Source organism: Apis mellifera, linkage group LG11 (genome assembly GCF_003254395.2).
Source record: "Apis mellifera strain DH4 linkage group LG11, Amel_HAv3.1, whole genome shotgun sequence".
In the NCBI taxonomy this organism is placed as follows: Eukaryota; Metazoa; Arthropoda; class Insecta; order Hymenoptera; family Apidae; genus Apis; species Apis mellifera.
In genome coordinates this window covers 4,600,132-4,621,591 of record NC_037648.1, presented here as the reverse complement: position 1 = coordinate 4,621,591, position 21,460 = coordinate 4,600,132, and the positions used below count along the sequence as shown (strand labels likewise).

General features: G+C 18.7%; 1 protein-coding gene across 5 annotated transcripts in view; it reads right to left on the bottom strand.

Moving 5' to 3' along the window:
- Window positions 1–21,460, bottom strand: part of LOC726993 (cytohesin-1) — a 159,211-nt gene that overhangs the window by 16,865 nt on the left and 120,886 nt on the right. For all 5 annotated transcript variants that reach the window (XM_026443711.1, XM_026443712.1, XM_026443713.1 and 2 more), the window contains one exon: window positions 3,638–4,243. In XM_026443711.1, coding sequence (XP_026299496.1) covers window positions 3,638–4,243 — 606 coding nt within the window. The remainder of the gene's footprint in view (window positions 1–3,637; window positions 4,244–21,460) is intronic.

Below are 21,460 nucleotides of genomic sequence, written 5' to 3'. Positions count from 1 at the left end.
TATTAGATAATTTAATAATTTTTTTTTTAAATGTAAATAATATTTTCTATTGAAACTACTTAAGATGTCCTCATAATAAGCGGTTTAATGGGATCTTATAAATACATCTATGATTAGGAATGACGTTAGATCAGAAAATCGTAATGGTCAATATTGTATTAGTAGTCAATATTGTATAGTATCTCCACGATTGATCCAAATTAAATTGAATTAATATTATGTAGAAATAAGTTATACTAATTCTAGAATTCTTTTACGAATTGGAAAATTTTATCCTGTACATTTCTTTTAAGTGATGGAAAACAGACGTTATACATTTCAAACGTTGAGCATTTCAAATGATGCATATTATTTTGCAAATGTTCGTTTGACTCTTTAAATCTTTAAATCGTCTATTCAGTCAGTGATTATTGTAATAATTAATTAATAATAAATTTGTAATAAATATTAATTTTGTAATAATTATAGATATGTTGCTTATTATCTCAATATATTTTCTGTTATTATATGTCAATAGAATAACAAATTTAAAATAGCAAATTATACATTGATGAAATGTATGCAGACGTAACAAAAACTAGTTTATAATATAATCAAGTATATATGAACTCAACAAATTTTTAATACCTCGAATTATTCGATTTACTCGAAACCTTAATAAAAAAAAAAACATTCTTTTTTTCGATTTATTTTTTTATGTAGATTCATCTTGCAGTTTGTAATTTGTGAAATTGGTGATATTCCGTATATGATGTAATAATAAAAAATTCAATTTATTTTTGATATCTAAAAATAAATGAAAAATACAATGTTTATTGCATTCTAATGTAATTATTCGAAAAATAAATATGTAATTCACGTGTAAATATTAAATATAATAATATATTTATATAAAATATTTAAAAATACAAATCAAATATTTTATAATAATAAATTTTCTAAATAATATTATAATTATAGTATATTATAGTAGTAGTATAATAGTATAGTTTATTATATTATAGTATAATATATTAAAATTTATTTAGGAAATATTTGTTTTTTATTAAATATTTTAATTTAAATTAATTTCAAATTTTTCGCTATTTATTTTAATGAAGTACTAATTTATTACATCTTCAAAGAATTTACATTCGATTCTCTAAAATTATTATTCTAAAATTTTAATGTTGCATTTTTCAATTCATTGTTCGTATTAAAATAATTTTCAATCATATTTTTAAAAAAAATTATATGACAATATGTTTGGATTAATATCTCTCAATCTTTTTGGATTCGCTATATAATTTTAATAAAAATAGTTTTTTATTTATATATTATAAATTTTAGAATGTTTTGTTTTTTTATTTATTTATTTTATATTTATTTGAAATAATATTTTTTATGGTTATTAAAACTTTAATAAAAAAGATAATACAAAATAAATAAATAAAAAAAAAAGAATAAAATTTTTTCATGTAAAGTTTTGTTTTCATACATTTTATTAAATTAAGTTTGAAAATTTTTAAATACAAGTTAAATTAACAAATACATTTGGATATAAATGAATTATTAATAGTATGTTATTTTTTATTCTATGTATTTTATCTCTAATTTTTTTAATAAAATTTTATTCTATATTTTTTAGTTATTTTTATTTGTATTTACAATAATAATTGTATTTACAAATTTTCATTTAGTTTACAATTTAGTTTACTCGAAAATGAAGCCTCAAATAAAAAAATTTTATTCTTCCTTTTCGATTTATTTTTTCATAAGAAACCCTCTGCCAATTATACCACAATAATATATATATTATATTTTATTACATATATATATTTATATAATTATAATATAACTATAATATATATGCATATATGATGGAATTTGTGTCATCATTGGTCTCATTATCATTAACCATAAAACATATCTCGAAACTAATAAATTTGAAATCATTTAGAATTATTTTGAATCTCTATATACCAATTATTTTGAATCTAAGCACCAGAGGACTCGAAGCGAGATTATGAAGATTATAATCAATGTATTATATCTATTTATTATTAATATAATTTATAATTTTTCAAGTAGAATGATTCTCTAGTATTTTTACAAATAAAAAAAAATTACTATTAGTACTATTAGTAAATATTAGTACTTATTAAAAATTTATATAGAGAAGAAAGAAATATTATGAAAGAAAAATAATCAAAAAATTATTATTATAAAATTATTTATAATATATTTATTATAAAATTATTTATTATAAAAAATATGATATTTTTTCAAATATCATTATTGAAAGCATTAACAAATCAAAAGATTTATTAAATTTTTTTCATATAAAATAGTTGATTTTTATTTTATTTTAAATTTAATTCAACAATATATTCAAAAGAAAAATATATACTTTTAACATTTTATTTTCTCGTTTTATGAAACAAACTGACTATTTTTCTTTTATATCTTTATTTTTTTATATCTTATTCGCGTAAGGGAATGACTATTTGCTTGAGAAACAATTAAAAATTAAAAAGAAATTGATTCTAAACAAAATTATTTCATCAAAATCGATATATATTATATCAATATATTATAATGATAGATTTACTTATAGATAAAGAAGTAGTATCTTTAGAGAAGTTTTATAGAGAGAATATTATATTCGAATGTAATACTTTTGAAAGATCAATTTTATAAGTTAAAAGTTAATAAACAAAAATATCGATTAAGGTGTATTTATTGTATGATAAAAAATTTAAATTCGTGTTAAATAAACAAAGCAGAAACAGAATGTGAAAACAATATAAAAGAGAGACAGAATAATCTCATTCTATTTTCGTCTCGTTTCATGTAGTTGTCATTTGAAGTTGTCATGTAGTATAGTAGCAAAATTCAATTGCTTATAACTTAATAAATAAGCAATTAACATTTTTTTATATCAGTTTTTGTGTTTATTTTGAGATTTTTAAAATCAATTGTTTTCCATATATTTATTATTAATATATTAACAACGATTTATTAATATATTAATAATAATTAACTTTTATGTTATATAATTAAATTTTATATAATTAAAATTTAATATCTTTGTATTTGAAAAGAATGAATATTAAAAATTATTAGTTAAAATTTGAAGATTATTTTGAATAAAAATTAACTGAATTATCTTGATCTTGATATAAGATTCTAGTCAGTGCTTAAAGTTTCAATTTTTTTATTTTTTTAAATATAATTATTACGTTATATAAAATAAAATTTTTTAAATGAAAAATGTTTATTACTTTATTATATTATGTTATAAAAAAATTCTGAGTAAAATTATATTAAAAAAATAAAAAAAAAATAGATTTTTGATTTTTTCTTTTTAAACAAATTTTAATAAAAAAATTGCTCCATATATAATCTCCTTACATATATACAAATTTTCATTAAAATCAGAATTTTTCTTTGAATAAATTTTCTTAAGATAATATTGGAGAGATAATATTTCTTAACATAATGGAGAAATAATATAATGGAGATTTTTTCGATTTTATATATATATATATATATATATAAAATGTACGTATATATATATATATATAAAATTATATATATATATATATATATATATATATACACACGTACATTAAGTAAGAATAAGCAAAAAACTTACCACAAGAAGTTCTCGAGGCAAGTCGCCGCCATTGTTAATTCCACGGTTCATGGATATGAACTGTTCCACGCTAGGTTTATCCTTGACGCTCGGATTGTGCAAGGACGTATTCAACATGATGATAGCGAAACTGAGCACGTAACAAGTGTCCGTATTCGTAAATATATTCGGATTCAACTGGCAGTACCTCTGTGCGAAGCATTCCATCATCCTATCGATCTTTTGCGCCTCGCCGGGCAATCGGAACGACCAAAGAAATTGTCGAAGAGCTTGTACGAGGATCAAATCGGTGAAATCATGCAATTCGACGAATGCCCTCAACACCCTCTCGTTGAAGTCGTGTCTTTCACCAAGGTAATCGCCAATCGCCGTTTTGTTAAGACCTTCGCCCTTGTAGAGGAATTGGGCGACGTCCTCGGGCGTCGGCGCTAGCAGATTGTGCTCGATCAGGTATTCGATGCCCTTCTTAGGGTCCATGTTGAACTTCTTACGGCCGATCGACGTCTGCTTAGCCTTATTCGATGGCTTGGTTTCATCGACGGCGAGACCACCGCCCTCCATCGCCTCCATTTCAGCCACCACTTCACCCAGCTCATCTTTCAGTTGCTGCAACAGAAACGGACGGTTGCTTCAACAAAACTGCATGAAAATGGCTTCCACGTCTTGTTCGATATTTCGAATTGGGGGGAGGGGGGGAGGGCTATCCTTGATTCTTCGCTTGTCCCGAATTGAACGATCTAATTAATGCGATTTACTTTCTCTCGGAGGGTGAATTTGAACGTATTGTTTCGAGATTCTAAGGTTACTAAGCGGATCGAAGATTTAAACGGGGTTGTTGTTTTAAGCTTAATCCGATTAATTTTGCGTATAAAATTGGATAGTTGAATTTTATTTTAAGAAACAAATTATATATTTTCTCTGAATTTATATTTATATTTTTGTTGAAGTTTTTATTGTATTTTTTTAGTTAGGATTAATTTAAGAATAGAATTTAGAATATTATTTATTATTTATTATTTATTACATAATTTTACATTACTATATATCTATAAAATGAGAGGAAATTTAGATTACTTTAAACTTAATTCAAAATCTAAAAATTTTTTAAAATCTTAAAAATGTTGAAAAGTTTTAGATTCGAAATTCTTGAAAATTATTTTGTTTTATTTGCATTATTTATTACTTGTTTTTTAAAAATTGATAAATTGACAAATTGAAGTTATTATATATAATAACTTCGATTCGAAAACAAGAATAAAAAGTAGATAATATATTAATAATGAAATAGAATATATAATTTTCAAAAATTTATTAATATTCTCAAAATTTTCAAAAATTTCAAAAATTGTTATATTTTGAAAAATTTAAAATAATTATATAATATTCATTCGAAACGATTTCAAATTACTAATAATAATACTCAATAGATAGATTCTAAAATATACTGATCTAGAAATATATTAGTTAAAAAGTTATAAAAGAACATATATTAAAAATTTGGTAGTCATATAATAAAATTACTATATGATTTACTTTAATGATAATTATTTAGATGAATAATTATATTTAAATATAATATTTATTTAATATAATATTAATTTTCTTATTTAAGATATAGATTGTTTATATAAAATTTTTTAGTATGATATATTATAATAGTATTAAATTGAAAACAATCAATTTTTAAATTTTAATTATTAATTTACTTATTATAATTAAAAACCTAAAATATTTATTTTTTTCTCATTTTGATACTCGATTTGTTGTAATTTATTTAAAAATCTTAAAGAATCCATTAAATTTCTGAAATTTACTTTTGTCTGCTATTAAATAAAAAGTATACTATGTTCATAAAATATATTTTAAATTACTAGGAAATAATTAATTTATAAATAAATTTAATACTTTTAATGTTTTTGAACAATATATTTTGCACTATATTTTTTAGGAGATATATTTTGTCTATTTAAACAATAACTCCATTTTATAATAAAAAATAGATAGTGGATCGAATGTTTATTTAAATCCATTTAATGACAAATATTCAATGTCATGCAATATATCTACGTGGTCTATAATTAATTTTTATCACTAATAATTCATTAACAAAACCGAAATGAAAATTTTCACAAAAAAATGGCTTGAAATTATAGTTAAATATCGATTGACTTTTGGTATATCCTATATCTTTTTATATACTTTTCTCTCGTGTTTGATATCAATATATATATGACAATATATATATGATACATATGATTTTGAGATGTAATTTTTTTCGATTCTTTTTGATTGCTAAATATTCGATTCAATATCAATTTGAATAATTTCAATATTTGATTTTCATTATAATGCATTGATATTGTGATATATATTGATATTGCATATATATTATATCGATTTTAGGTAGTATTAATAATTATAAGTATTTAAATACTATATTTGAAAATTATGAGAAAGATTAATATCTATTATTAATAAAAATTCTGTTATTATTATTTTACATAAAAAAATATTAAAAAATTTTATAAAATTAATTGGTCTTTTATAATAAAAAAATCGTTTTCTTTGGCAACTTTCCTCTCGCATTTATTTCCATCATTCTCCTTCACCTTCGTTTCTTTATAAGAATCTTATGCTCGGTACTTCCTATGCTTAAAGAAAGTCCTTCACCTCGCGTGCTCTCGTCTTTCCGATCTAGATAAGTGAAAAACTTTTCAAGGGTGAATATCAAGGAGGGAAACGTTATGAATGTCACATTGAGTATAGAAGTAGAATTTAGGCGTTTAAATAACATAACGAATTCGTATTTCAAGATTAAAAATTATTATTATTAGATTTACGAAAATTTCATAGTAACATTAGGAATAGTATCATCCTACAATAATTACAGAACTTCGAATTATATATATATTCTTTTAAATATTTCTTCTGATATTTTTTTGTATAATCTTTGTCAATCGAAAATGCATCTATTATATGCAATTAATGTCTGTCGATTAAATTCTTCCTTACCGATATAAATAATTTTTAATAATGATTTTATAATAAATTACAAAGAGCATCATTTTCACTTTTTTTTACACGTCGGAGATTAGCTATTTTCAAATGATTTGCACAAAATTATTGATATTATATCATTGAATTTTATCTATTTGATAATATAGGATCTTTTCCAGCAGAATGTAAAAATATAATATAAAACATTTTTTGGAAAATTAAAATTAATAATCTAAGTTATAATGGTCATTCAATTTTACATTTAATAGTTTCTTTTTTCTCTTATATAGAGAGAAGATATATTATATATATTATATATATAGAAATACATAGGTACATTACAAAAAAAAAAACTTAAAAAGATCCCGTTCCCGTTAAATTTATATGGAAATAAATTGCTGATAAATTGTCTATCCCTTATTCATATTGATAGTTAATTATTAAATTATTTATATAAATAATTTATAAATAGTGATTAACATATTATATAACAGTAATTAACAAATATTAACATACATATAAATAGAATAGTATAGTATTAAAAATATTTTGTAAATAATTGAAAAAATAAATTCTTCAATTATATACTAAAAAAAAAAATAGTATTGTATCACTTTTTCAAAATAGCAACTCAATATAAATTCAATTAAATAATATAATAATATAATAAATAATATAATAATAAATTCAATTATAATATATAATAAATATTAAATATATTCGTCAGAGTCAATTCTAGAGAGAATTTTCTTTAGAAAATCAATTCTAGAAAATCAAAACCAAATTAGTATATAAAAATTTTGCTGCAGATTTATTTATTAAATTATGAAAAATTGAAGTTTTTCTTAGATAAAGCGAAATAAAAATAGAATAAGATAAATCTTTCTTCGTTACATCACTGTCATTCTGTTTCATTTCATCTAAATTTAAATTATTTAATTATAATTATTAATAATTATAAATTAATTAAATTAAATCTAATTAATTAAATTAATTACAATTAAAACCAGTATTTTAGTGTATTTATTTTTATGTTTATTTTGGGATCAAAAATCAATTTTCCAAAAAAATTCTATATATATTAAAATCATATATGTATATTAATACTGTATATGTTAGAAATTTCAACGCATACGTGAAAAGGTATAGAATATATCTTGAGGAAATGAATGGAGTATCGACATATGCTATAAAAGTAATATTTTAATCAGTAATAAAAATATTTCATAACTCTAAAATTAATAGTTTTTATTAAGCTTTTTTTATTTATTTCAAAATAAAATTTAAAGTAAAAAAGACATTACACACTTTTAAAATTCAATAATAATTTTTATAAAATTATATATATTATATTTCAATATATTTTATAAAATAATTTTTATTTTGTATAATGTAATTTTTAAAAGACTCGATAATAATTCTTGAAATTATATTAATTTATAAAATACAAATATTATAAATATATTGAAACAGTTCATTAATTATTACATGTACCAGCATGTAAATTTCCTACCAATTTTACCAGTCGTTTGGAACTTCCTTCTACGGTATTTCTTGGTGTACAACCGGATTTAGAAAACATACCACGAATTCCGTTTTTTTCATTTTTCTTTTCAAGCTATTAAACTGTATTTATTTCTTGAAAGTGAACGAATTTTACTTATTGCTTGTTAACGCTAATATTATTGATTTATAATACGAAATCTATAATAAGTAATATAATAATATAATATAATATCTAAATATTTTAAGTATAAATAATTGTGATTAAAATAATGTTATAAAAATAAATAAATATTATTACATATATTTCTATTTCTCTCTTAATAAAATATATTTTATTAATTTTACCAAAAATATGTTTATATTTCTAATAATTACAGAACAAAAAATATGATAATCATTTGATAATTCTAATATTATATATATATATATATATCTTTTTTATTATGGAAAAAAAATTTATATATATATATATATATATATAATATATATATATATCTTTTTTATTATATTATGGAAAAAAAATGAAAAATCTAATAATGTTTACTTGATAAGAAAAATAGTATAAGAAAAACAACTCAATAGTATGCGTGTAATTAATATTATATAAAAATTTCTTTTGTTTAAAAATTTATGTTTTATATTTATGTTTTATATTTATGTTTTATATTAATGTATATATGTATATATATTATTAATTATATATTAATATAATTTCTTTAATTACGAGTACTCACAAAATAATCCAAATATAATGTTTCTAAATAAAATTCTTTTAAAAAATAACGAATTAATTTTTCAATTAATTGATACAAATTCTTATATTTTAAATTTCTACATATAAGATAATTTGATAAATTTTTATTTTAGCAATGCGCATTTATAAAAAAAAAATTGAAAACTATTAGTTTATAATGATTCACTAATGATCACTAATTCAAAAAATTTTATTAATTTGATATTTGCAACATGAAATTTTTGGCTCGAAATTTTTGTGCTTAATTTAATTTAAATGTAAGAAAATTTATGTTCCTTAAATTTTTTAGAATTTATAAAGAATAATTAAAAATTTATTTTTATTTATTTTATTTATTTTATTATTTTATATTACATGTAAAATAATTCTAAAGAAAAAAATTATATCATTTTACAAATATTGTATATTATATATTTATTTTAAAATATTAATAAATTTATATATAACATAAAAACAAAAAATATTATAATTAATAATATAATAAAATTAAAAATTAAGATAAAAAATATATTTAAAAAAAAAAGATTAAAATATTAAAACCATTATTACTTACTCTAAGCATTAAGATTCTCAACATATCAAAAATTAATTTCACAAATATTATTTTTTAAACATTAAATGACTTTTTTCATTATTAATTAGAAATATTATTAGAAAATAATCATGTAATTTTTATTTTCACGTTTTATTCTTTGTCGCACATTGTAAAACTAATATAGCAATTCGTTTATTTACCTTCTTTTACGAATAATTTTCCATTAAGGATTACTATATTCAATCAAAATTTTACTTCAACAAAAATTCCAATCAATTTTTCCCATTAATATTAATATTAATTGCGATTCTGATATCGCATCAAATATGCGAAAATGGATGATAAATCTCCGTTTCAAAACAGAAAAAAAAAAGTAATTTCGCACGATACTTAAGCTTTCTAGGAATATCGCAATTACGGAAATCAAGGCGGAATACAATCTTTCGCAAAGCAGAACAACACAAAAAAGGAAAAAAGAAGTGAGAGTGCGTTCATATATATATATAACGCGACAAGCGTACATTTTCATTTGTCGAGGTGAAGAGGAAAAAATTGAAATGAGAAAGACAGAATAATATTTCCACGGTATTGTGCGCGTGTCTCACGATTATATTTTGACCCGACCATGTCTCGGTACATGCCACCACCGACCTTAATCCGGGATCAGACATTTCCGGAAAAATGCTGTCATGCCTCTTAATTGCAACATCGCACCGAGAAAACTTTTGAAACACAGCAAAGCCTGTGTCGCTCAACGACATAGAGAAATCGGTTGGTTTGATTTTATTTGTCAGCCATAAACTGTTGAATCAAATTTTTTTTTTTTTTTTTTATTGAAAAAAATCGATCTTCCTAATTTCTATTAAACGCGATATATAGATTTTTTTATCGTAACATTGAAAACATACCGAATTAAATTATTCGGTGGTGATCGATCGATTTCTATTTTCCGCTTATTCAAAAAAGATTATTCATTTCAATATGATGAATGAAAAAAATAGATATCGGTGCAAAGACTATTTGATATAAAAAATATTATAATATAAATTATAACTATTTTAAATATAAAATATAGTGTCATTAAAATAAATGATTATTATTTAAGCTAACTAGTATTTTTATTTCTTTCCCTATGAATTTTATATATCTATCAAATATATGTTTCGATGAAATAATAATTTTTATTTACCATGAGTTATAAACACATATTATCGCACTAAATGATATCTATAACTTTTAATCTATCTTGGAACATATTTAAATTATACACAGTGATCATCGCTTAAATTCAGTGAATAAAAATTCAGTGAATATCAAAAAAATAAAATTTGCATGATTCTTTTCATGAAATTTATGAAATGATTAAAATCATTCCCAAGCATGTAGTTTAATATTTCTCTATTTCATTTAAAAAAAAAAAAGTACTAATATGATGTAAGATAAAAATATGAAACATCAAGATTTTGACAAAAAAAATTATGTTTCAAATATAGATTCACAAGAGAGATTAATTCTCTCAAAATATCCTTCCATAACAATTATTCTCGATAATTATTTTTATTTTATATAGATTATTGATAAATTTTATATTTTGATTGTAATAAAAAAATGTTGTATGTTTATTAATGTAAAATTTACTTTAATTTTGTAATTTTTATAGAAAAAAATAAGATATAATAACATAATTTTAATATATTAATAAGGATTTGAAGTTTTCTTGTTTTTAATAATAATTTTATGTAAAAAAAATGAAATGACAAATTAATATAAATATAATATATTTGATTAATAACTATATAAAATTTTTCGAAAATTTCAAAAGCAAATTAGATATCAATTCTAGATTAATTATGATTGTATTAACTCCAGAAAGCATTAATTAATTTACGTATGCAGATATTATAAATAACTGTTTGTCTAATTTTAGTATCTTTGATATTATTTATTGTGTTACATAAAATCTTTTTATCAATAGTTTACACAATTTTATAAATATTTTTTTTTCAAAAATAACTATATGACTATATCCAAAATTTGTATTAATCCGATTTTGTCTACAAAAAAAGTAACAATAAAATAACTAATTAGTTATAAAATAATATATATAATTAGTTATAAAATAATAAATATAATTAATTTAATTTTTCTATTTATAATTATTCTGTGACTCTTTATATAAAAAAATAAAATATTAATAAATATTAATAAATCTCATATTCGTAATTTTTTTTAAAAATAAAAAAAAATTTTTAAATAAAAATATAATAAAACTTTTATTAAAATTCAAAAAATTAAAATAGATCTCTATATAAGATAGTAATAAAAATCATGTAGAAGAAACAAAATATATTTTTTTTTTTATAAATATATTTTTACATGTAAAATATAATTTTATGTATATAAATACAATATATGATTAAATAAATATATGATTAATTTTCTTTATTAATATTTTGTTAGATAATTTGTATTAGTGCATTTTCAATGTAGTCAAGATATGAAGTTTATTAAATTTTTGTTAGAATTTGGGAATTATCTTTAATCATTTTTCTTGCAAAATTTTCTAGATTTTCTTTATTTCTAATATTATGTAATCTTATGTTTATTCAATTTGTTGCAGATATATTCAATTATAATTATTAATATCGAAATATTGACAAAATATTTAAAGAACTTTAGAGCATATACTTTAGAGCATATATTTATATAACTTTTGTTATATAAATTGTACTTTTGTCAACATAACAAAATTAAAATTAAGTTATTCAAAATATCAATTTTTTCGACACTTTCTCTATTTTTAGATTATTTTAAATCAATTTTCAATTTCCGAAATGTCGATATACAGATTTTTAATAAATATTATTATATTTTCTTTATACAATTAATTTTCTATCTGAATATAAAAAATATTAAATTTCGATTTATCTATAATAATTACATTAAAAAAAAAATCTCTTATATATTTTTTAACATGACTTTTTTAAATAGATTTTATATATAATATTATATAAAATATATTATTAAAAATATTAAATATATAAATATAATATATATAATATATTTAATTTTTATATAATATTTTATATTTAATATATAATATTAATATCATAATATTAATATCATTATATTATAGTAATTATATTTTTTTAAATATTCTTTTAATAATTGTATCGACTCGCTTATTTTTTTATTTAAATATTTTTTTTTTGATAAATTTAAATATGCTAATCTTGAAATCATTTTTAATTTTTCTGAAGATTTATTTGTCATCTCTCGCATTTAGCTTATTAAATCTTTTAAATTATTTAATTATTAAATTATTTTTTTAATTATTTGATCCTCTTTTTTTTAATGATATATTAAATTTTTTTATGATACATTGATATACTATAAAAACTAAAAATATAAAAATTACATTAGTATTATTGAACATTTTATCTCCAAGATTTAATTTCAAATCAATTTATATTATTTATACATTTATTTTACAAGAGTCCTTCTCAGTATATATGCTAATAATATTTCATTAATATTAATATTATTATTTTATTTTAAAATTGAAAAAAATTGAATTTTAAGATTTTCTTTTTATAAGATTACTATAATCTCCCAACAATTTTATATATTACATTCTTACAGAAAATGTTATAATAATATAAATTTCTTATAAATGAAAATAAATTTTAATTGCATAGGTTAATGAATAATCCAGAAAATAGCTTTTTAATCATTAGAATCTTATAAGATATCTAAACTATTTTAAAATTTAATAATATTCGGAAAACGAAGAATAATGAATTTATTATAGAAAATTCTATTAGAAATCCAAATTATATCAATTATTAAAATTTACAAATAAATTTTAAATTTTCAATTTCAAATTACTTTAAATCATACAATATGATTCGCGATATAAAAATTTCTTTTCATCATTTCAAATCATTTTCAAATCATCTTCTACAAGAAGTATTAATAAACAAATTCTTGAATGAAATTTTCTCATGAAATTTTATATACATTGCACTCTTTCTTTAATTAAACAGATACAAATAAATACTAGATATATTTCATTCAAACAATAAGTATTAGAAATAGTTATTGAAATAATTTTAAAGCAAAATATTTGAAAATTTATTTCATATCATAATAAAAAATATATTTATGAAAAATATTTATTTGAAGAATTATTTATAAAAAATGAAGTTATTATTTGAAATAGTATTTTATATGTTTAATTTTTGAATTATTTATAATATTATTCTTGTGATTATTTAATAAAAACAGAGAATTTCATTTTCGAGAAAATTGAATTTGAAAATTAATTATACTTACTAAATTGTAAATGTAATATAAATATATAAATTTTGAATTATTGGACTTTTATAATTTCTTTCTATGAAATTTTATTAAATCAAGAATATATTCCAAAAGTTTCATTGAAATAAGTTTTATATAATACATAAATTTATTAATTAGAATTTGCAACATTAAGTTTAACGGACAACAATATTAATTGCAAATATAATATAGATAGAATATCTTAAAAATGTGAAAACATTGATTAAAGAGAAATTAATTTTAAACAACATTTATTATTATCATATGTGATTTAATATATACTATTCTATATTATATATTATCATATATAATTATATCAAATATTATCATAAATTATAACTACAATATTATACAATATTATTTACAATATTACTATACAATATTAGTAAATTTTGCTTAATGAAATCTGTATCAATTCATAATATTCATTTCATATATTCTATGAATATACACTTTGTACATATGTATATTGAATAAATTTTTAAATGATTTTTTTGAAAAGAAAGTATTACATAAAAAATTTATTTTCTCTTTTCAATTTATTTTTTCATAAAGATTTAATTTCTATCTGATTATATCACAAATAGCATATATATATTTTATAATTACACATGATTAACATTTCATTTAAAAAATTAAGAATGAATCTTTCGGTTTTTTTCTATGTTGAAATCGCAAAACTTTTTGAAAAAAAAAAAAAAAGGAAAAACAAGTTCATATTTTAATAATATAATGGCAAAAGGGATAAATCCTGGTTAATTATCGATAGAAGGATATCTGGTCTAATTAATGCTCGGAGTTGGCTTTCTTTTTCGTAAGAACTATGAGATATTAGTCAAATACTTAAGCAATGAAATTATTCAATGATTTTAGCATTCTCTTACGCTTAATTATTAACTTAAATTCTAAAAAAATCTGTAAAAATTAATTTTTTTTCCAAGATAATTTTCAATTTGATATCGATAAAAAGAATAATTTCAAATCATAGTAATTGTATTAGTTACTGTGCTATTTAATGTAACTTTCAGAGATTTTGTTAAAATAAATTTTAAATTAAAAAAATTTTTTTTTTCGTTTTTATTTCTCAATATATAATTCTCAAAATATAATTGATTCGATTCTTTTTATTAATATATGTAAATTCTTTTTATAATTTTATGTGCAAATAAAATGTTTATGAAACCTCAAGTAGCAATGAAAATTAAAAAAATTTACAAGTTAAAATATTGAAAATAAAAAAAAGTTACTATGGATTTCAAAAAATGCAAAATTATATTCAATTATAGTGTTTTCTTATTAAATAATTCTACTTATAAGTACTTTGTACTAAATATGTATCCCAGATATATTTTGCATATCATGTACCATTCAAAATTATGTTTCATTAAAAATTTTTTCATAAAAAGTAAAATGATTGACGCTTTATTTCAACGAAAAACTTGATCGTTTAATATATTATTGTTAGAAAAAAATAAAAATATTAAATTTATTTTTAAATTAATTATTTTAATCTAAGTAATAATGAACACAATATATATTTTTCATTTAATAAAAAACAAGACTGTTTTATTTGTAAATTTCTATTTGAAAAGTATTTTTTGCTTTCTCACGAAATTTACAGAAAGTCATATTAAATAAAATATTATAGATTTGCAAAATTATTCTTAAAATTAAAAGAAAACAAATATTTTAAACTTTTAATTAATATTAAAATATTAGTAATTTTATTATTAAATATTATCAACTATTAAAATATTAGTAAATTTATTTAAACTATTTTTCTTTTTTTAATATTATGTAATTTATAATAAAAAAAAATTATTTTTAATATTAAATTTATCATTTAAAAAAAAAAGTAAGAACAAAAAAGATTATTTTTTTCTAAATCAGTTGAAATTATATATTTTTATATCATATCAGTGAAAAAATATAAAATATAAAATAAAAATATAAAATATTTTTTTAGTACGCCTTATACTTTTAATAATTAATTTATGTATGAGATATAAAAAATTAAAAATCACTCTCATAGATTTCATAAAATATTAAAAATTTTTTATATATTTTATTTTTAATATAATTTTTAATATCATCATTTTCATGTTTTTTTTTTTATGTTTTCAAATTTATTTTAAAGTCATTTCATTTTCAAAGTTACTTTTATTTAATTTATATATTTCATTAGATTGAAAAGAAATAGAATTCATTTTTGACTTGAAAATAAAAAAAAAAAAATAGAATCATGAAAGTATATATATTTTAAAAAAATTAATAAATTTATTTGTAAAAAAGACAGAAAAAAATTAAAAATCAACATCTTTAAATTTCTTTGTTAATGATGCAAAAAGAATTTTGATTCATAATATCAAAAATAATTTGTTGAAATATTTATTGTAATGTTTTAATATTAAAATAAACTTTTATAATATAGTCGAAAATCAAATGGCAGATTCACCATTAATATAATAAATAGTTAAATTGTTAAATACATATATATCATTCAAAATAAAAAATTTCTTAAAATTTGAATAGCATTTTCTAATCTCTTCATGTTTTTAATTTGAGTTATTATCATTTTCAATTTGAGTCTTTTGTCCAGACATCTACTATCTATAAAACTATTATATTTAGAAAGAGTGATTATTATACTGTCTTCTAAAATTCCTTATACAATTAAAAAAATAAAATTTTTTCGATAATATAAAAAATTTATTTTTATAAATAAAAGTAATCCATTTATTTTTTTACATAATAATTTAAAAAAAATGACATATTTAATAAGTCATTTTTTCGCAAAATTGCATTGCAAATACAATGTAAAAAGTTTCAAATGACAACTTAATGAAAAAAAATTTCCCAGTTCGATACACCCATTTTATAAAACAATATACTAGATTGAGATCATACGAGCGTTAAAAAAATTAAAATTTTCGTATCATAAAGATTTTAACTTTTTAAAATTTTCAAATATAAAAAATTTAATAAAAAAAAATTTAACATATAAAATTTATTAACATACAAAATTTATACGAAAATTAATAATTTTCTTATTGGTATAATTTAAAAAAAAAAGAATTAAATATTTAAACAAAGTATTTATTATATAAATATATAGAAATAATAATGTTTATTAAATATAATAATATAATTTATAAATATATCATTGAATCGAATTTAAATAACTTATTCATATTTATACATATATACATTTATCATATATGATATATCAAATATCAAGTTTAGGATTATATTTGCTAACATTTGTTTTTGGTTCTCATTTGATTGTATATATTATAGATTTTAGGAAATAGATTTACATTTTTAAGATAAATGATTATACAGTTTCATTTAATGAAATTTTAATTAATTAAAATAAATTAATATTTTAAAATTATTTAAAAATTTAAATTGTAAATAAATAAAATGTTATTTATTAAAATATATATAAATATTTATTTTTTTTAATTACATTAATTTTTTATTTATTTTAATGAAATATGTTATCAAAATAATCATTTTATGTTATCGTTAAGCATATATAGATAAAATTAAATATTTAGAATAATAATAACGATTGACAAAATTTTCCAATTTACTTGTATAAATAAACTTTGGTTTACTTTGTATAAAGTAGCATAAGTTATTTTTTTAAAAAAAATTAAGAAAGTTAAAAATATTTACAATTACAAAAATGTATAATCTTTTTATTTTTAATTATTTCACTTTCATTTTTAATTATTTTAACTTCAATTCTTTTTAAAATTTGTTTTATTAATAGAATTTTTTTTTTACTATAAACAGAATTGTGAATACAATTATTTCTAAAATAACATAACTATAACATTTGCATTTGTCGAATTTATGATAGGACAGTTCGGTTTTATTCTTAAATAAAGATTATCTAGATTTTCTTTAAATTGTTTATATTATGAATACTTTCGAATGTGATAAACAATCATTATTGTATTCATTGATTCATATATTTCTATAATTATTTTATTGAAACAAAATTAACATATAAGTTCAAAATTTTTATAAAGAATTAGTATTGAATGTGATTTTTCAGTAATGAAAAGTTTCGTTAACGTTTGTGGAAAATTATATATAAAATACAATCTAAACAATAATAAATAAACATATAAATAATTAGATAACAAATTCAAATGAAATTTCTGAATATTAATTTTTACTTAAAATATTTAATAATTAATGATATTAATAATTATATTAAAATATTTAATATTTTAAAATACAAAAGTGACTTATATTTATAATATAATGAAGATAAATAACTTATATCTCAAACTTCTTAAAATCATTAATATGAAATAATATAAGATAACCAATGGTTTAAATAATCATAAATATAACAAATCCAAACAATCAAACAAGACACGAAATAATAAATTCGTTAACAGGGTGAAAGATAACATATTTACCGGAAATAATAGAAATGGAAAAAAAAAAAACTATTGGTGATCCAGAAGTAGGAGAAATGAGGGGGGCGAAATAAATTTTCCACTTCCTTTTAGCCAGTTCGACCAAAAAGTTGTTTATCGAGGCTCACGTCCAAGGAAGTATAGTTTATTTTTAACCGGATACATTCACGACACATTCTACGCATTTACGAGCACGTTGACGTCCGTTTTGTCATGGGACACTTGTCGATGAAAGTATGAATCCAGTCGAAATTTTGTTATAGAAAAAACGATACAAGATAGAAAAAGTTTAAATTGAATATCATTTTAAGTAATAATTTGTTCATTTATAAAGAACATTATTTTATATGTTATATAACATATTCATTTTAAAATATAATAAATTTAATATAAAATTAAAGAAAAAAATATATTTTTAAAATGAAAATCAAACAATCAAAACTTCAAAACTATAAATATAATTTAAAAACTAATATTCTATTTTTTACATATTAAATCTAATAAATTAAAGTTTCATATAATTTTGATTTTTCAATTCCTGTTCTAGTATAATATAATGATATATATATATATATATATAAAATCAAGATATAGATATATATATATATATATATCTATTATATTCTATATATATACATTATACTATTATACTCTATAGATATATATAGAGTATAATAGTATAATAGTATAATAGTATAACATATTTAGTACAATTATTTCTAAAATTATTATTAATATATAATATACATAATTTTTGTATTTATAAATAATTTTAAATTCTCTTGAACACAAGACAAAAGTTATAGTTTTTAAATTAATTAAAGAAATAAAGAAGATTTATTTAATAATAAAGAAGATTTTATTAGATAAAATTATATCAGTGATGATTAGTATATGGTATATGAATATAATCTAAAAATAGAAACATTTCAATGATATCAATGTTTTCCCCATCTTTTTAAATGAATTGTATACTTTTTATGCGTTAATCATTTTCATAAAAAAAGTATTTAAATTGAAAATTGATTATTTTAAAAAATATTTTAATTTTATTTTTTTCATATATTCCGCAGTTATCGTTAATATATCTGATAACAAATAATATGCAATATAATCGGCGACTGTTGAACTTAATAGTCCAAATAGTATATAAATTTGAATTATCGAAATTCAATTATATGTATGTACAAAATATTAATATATTTATAGAATTTTTTATTTAGAATCCAAAAGAAATATAAAGTATATAAAAATATTAAGATTTATTCATTAAATTATAAGCAAATGTAAATTTGCATTAGATAAAATAAAAAGTTACAATGATACTCTGTTTTCACTTCATCCCTAATATAAATTTGTAATGCTTGTAAGATAATAAATAAACTCAATTAGTATTTTTAGATATCAACTCTTGCATCTGTTTTGACTTCTAAAATTAAAAATGATTATCATTTTATCAAATGATCATCATATATATCATTTATAAAACATATAAAATATATTTATTTTATTATATTTATATTATTCATATAATATTCAAATATATATATAATATAAAAAATATATATTAGCAAAATTAGTATTCCATCGAAAGAATATTCCATCCAATATTTTTCATAGTCTAGTTATAATTACAAGTTGAGAAGAACGTATATACCAAGTAAATCATCTTGTGCATTGTTAAATAGTTAGATAATATTATGTAATAAATATAAAACAATGGAAGGGAATAAATTGCTGAGAAAAAATATTAATGTTGAGAAAAATGAAGAAAATTATGCGAAATATGTCGAATAACCATGAAAATTAAAGGAACTCTGAAGAACAAAATCATGAAATCTAAAGGAGTTTTAAAGAATAAAATAACTTCAACAGATATAATTATTTACTTCATAAAAGGTAAGAAAAAAATTTTAAAATCTTTAATCTTTATCGTCATTAGATTATATAATAGCTCCTATTTGAAAAATAGGAGCTTGTCGAAATAGTCAGAAAAATAGCAGAAAAAATCGATGTGGATTAGTTTCGGAAAGAAAAGAAAAAAATGTATAACAAACAAAACCAATCACTGTTAAACTATAATTTGACATTTGAATTTTATAATTTGACATTTTCTTTAATTCAAACTACAATTAAAAATATTTCATATTATAAATAGATATATTCCCTCTCAATAACTTGTCAATTCGCAAAATTGTCAGCACTGTCTTTCATCGAAATAATATTCCATCCAACGTTTTTCACAGGATTAATCATGCAGTGAGGACTCGATCAAAGAAACCAGAATATCATAAAAAGGAAAAGGAGATATGAGAGATTCCGATTAGAAGGAATGAGGAAGAATCGTTCGTTTTTAGTAGAATGTTCGATATCTCTCTGTCTCGATAAAGATTAAACTTCCGTTTGTTCGGTTGTGAAACGAGGAGTATCGAAAACCTCGTCAAAGTAGTCAGAAGTATAGAAGAAAAAAATCGATGTGCATGTGCAAATGACGCAGTGGTTTGCACGATATCCTGGCGATCTCTGCCAATGTCGCGGTGGAAAATAACGGGAACATGCGATCATAAAATATTTATCATCCCCTCTCAAGAAAACTAGTTTAATGCGTTTTGCATTTCCAACTTTTGTAAAACAGTACAGTTTATTAATTTTTATTTTATTTTATTAATGTTTGAAAATATATTTATTGAAGTTGTTAATTTTTTTTTTTGCAAAATAATATTTAATATTTTTTTTTTGAACAAAAGTTTAGAATTATTATAACAAATCTTTTTGTTCATATCTAGTAGTTAAAAATTGAGAAACAAACAATAAAATAAAACGAAATATACAAAATGAAATTGTAAGAGCGAACATTATTGTTTTCTATATAAATATATAATATTGATCAATACATTTTTTAAAATATTATAAACTGAAATTGAAAATTAATATTATTTTTATTTTATATAAAATAATTATTTTCATTTTGTAAAATTTTGTTTAGAAATATTTAGTATTTAAATATTTATTTTTACTAAATATGATTGTTTATTGTATAAAAATACAATATTTTGAATAGAATTATAAATTTATGTATAGTTTTATAATTTTTGTAATATGAATAAAATAAAAACAAAAATATTCTCTTAAAATTGCATTTCAGATTGTGAAAAAAATATAAATTCAATATATAAGTTTTATATTTTGAATTATTATTGTTTAACATGAAATTATTTTTTTATTTCTGATAAATGATAAATGACATGAAA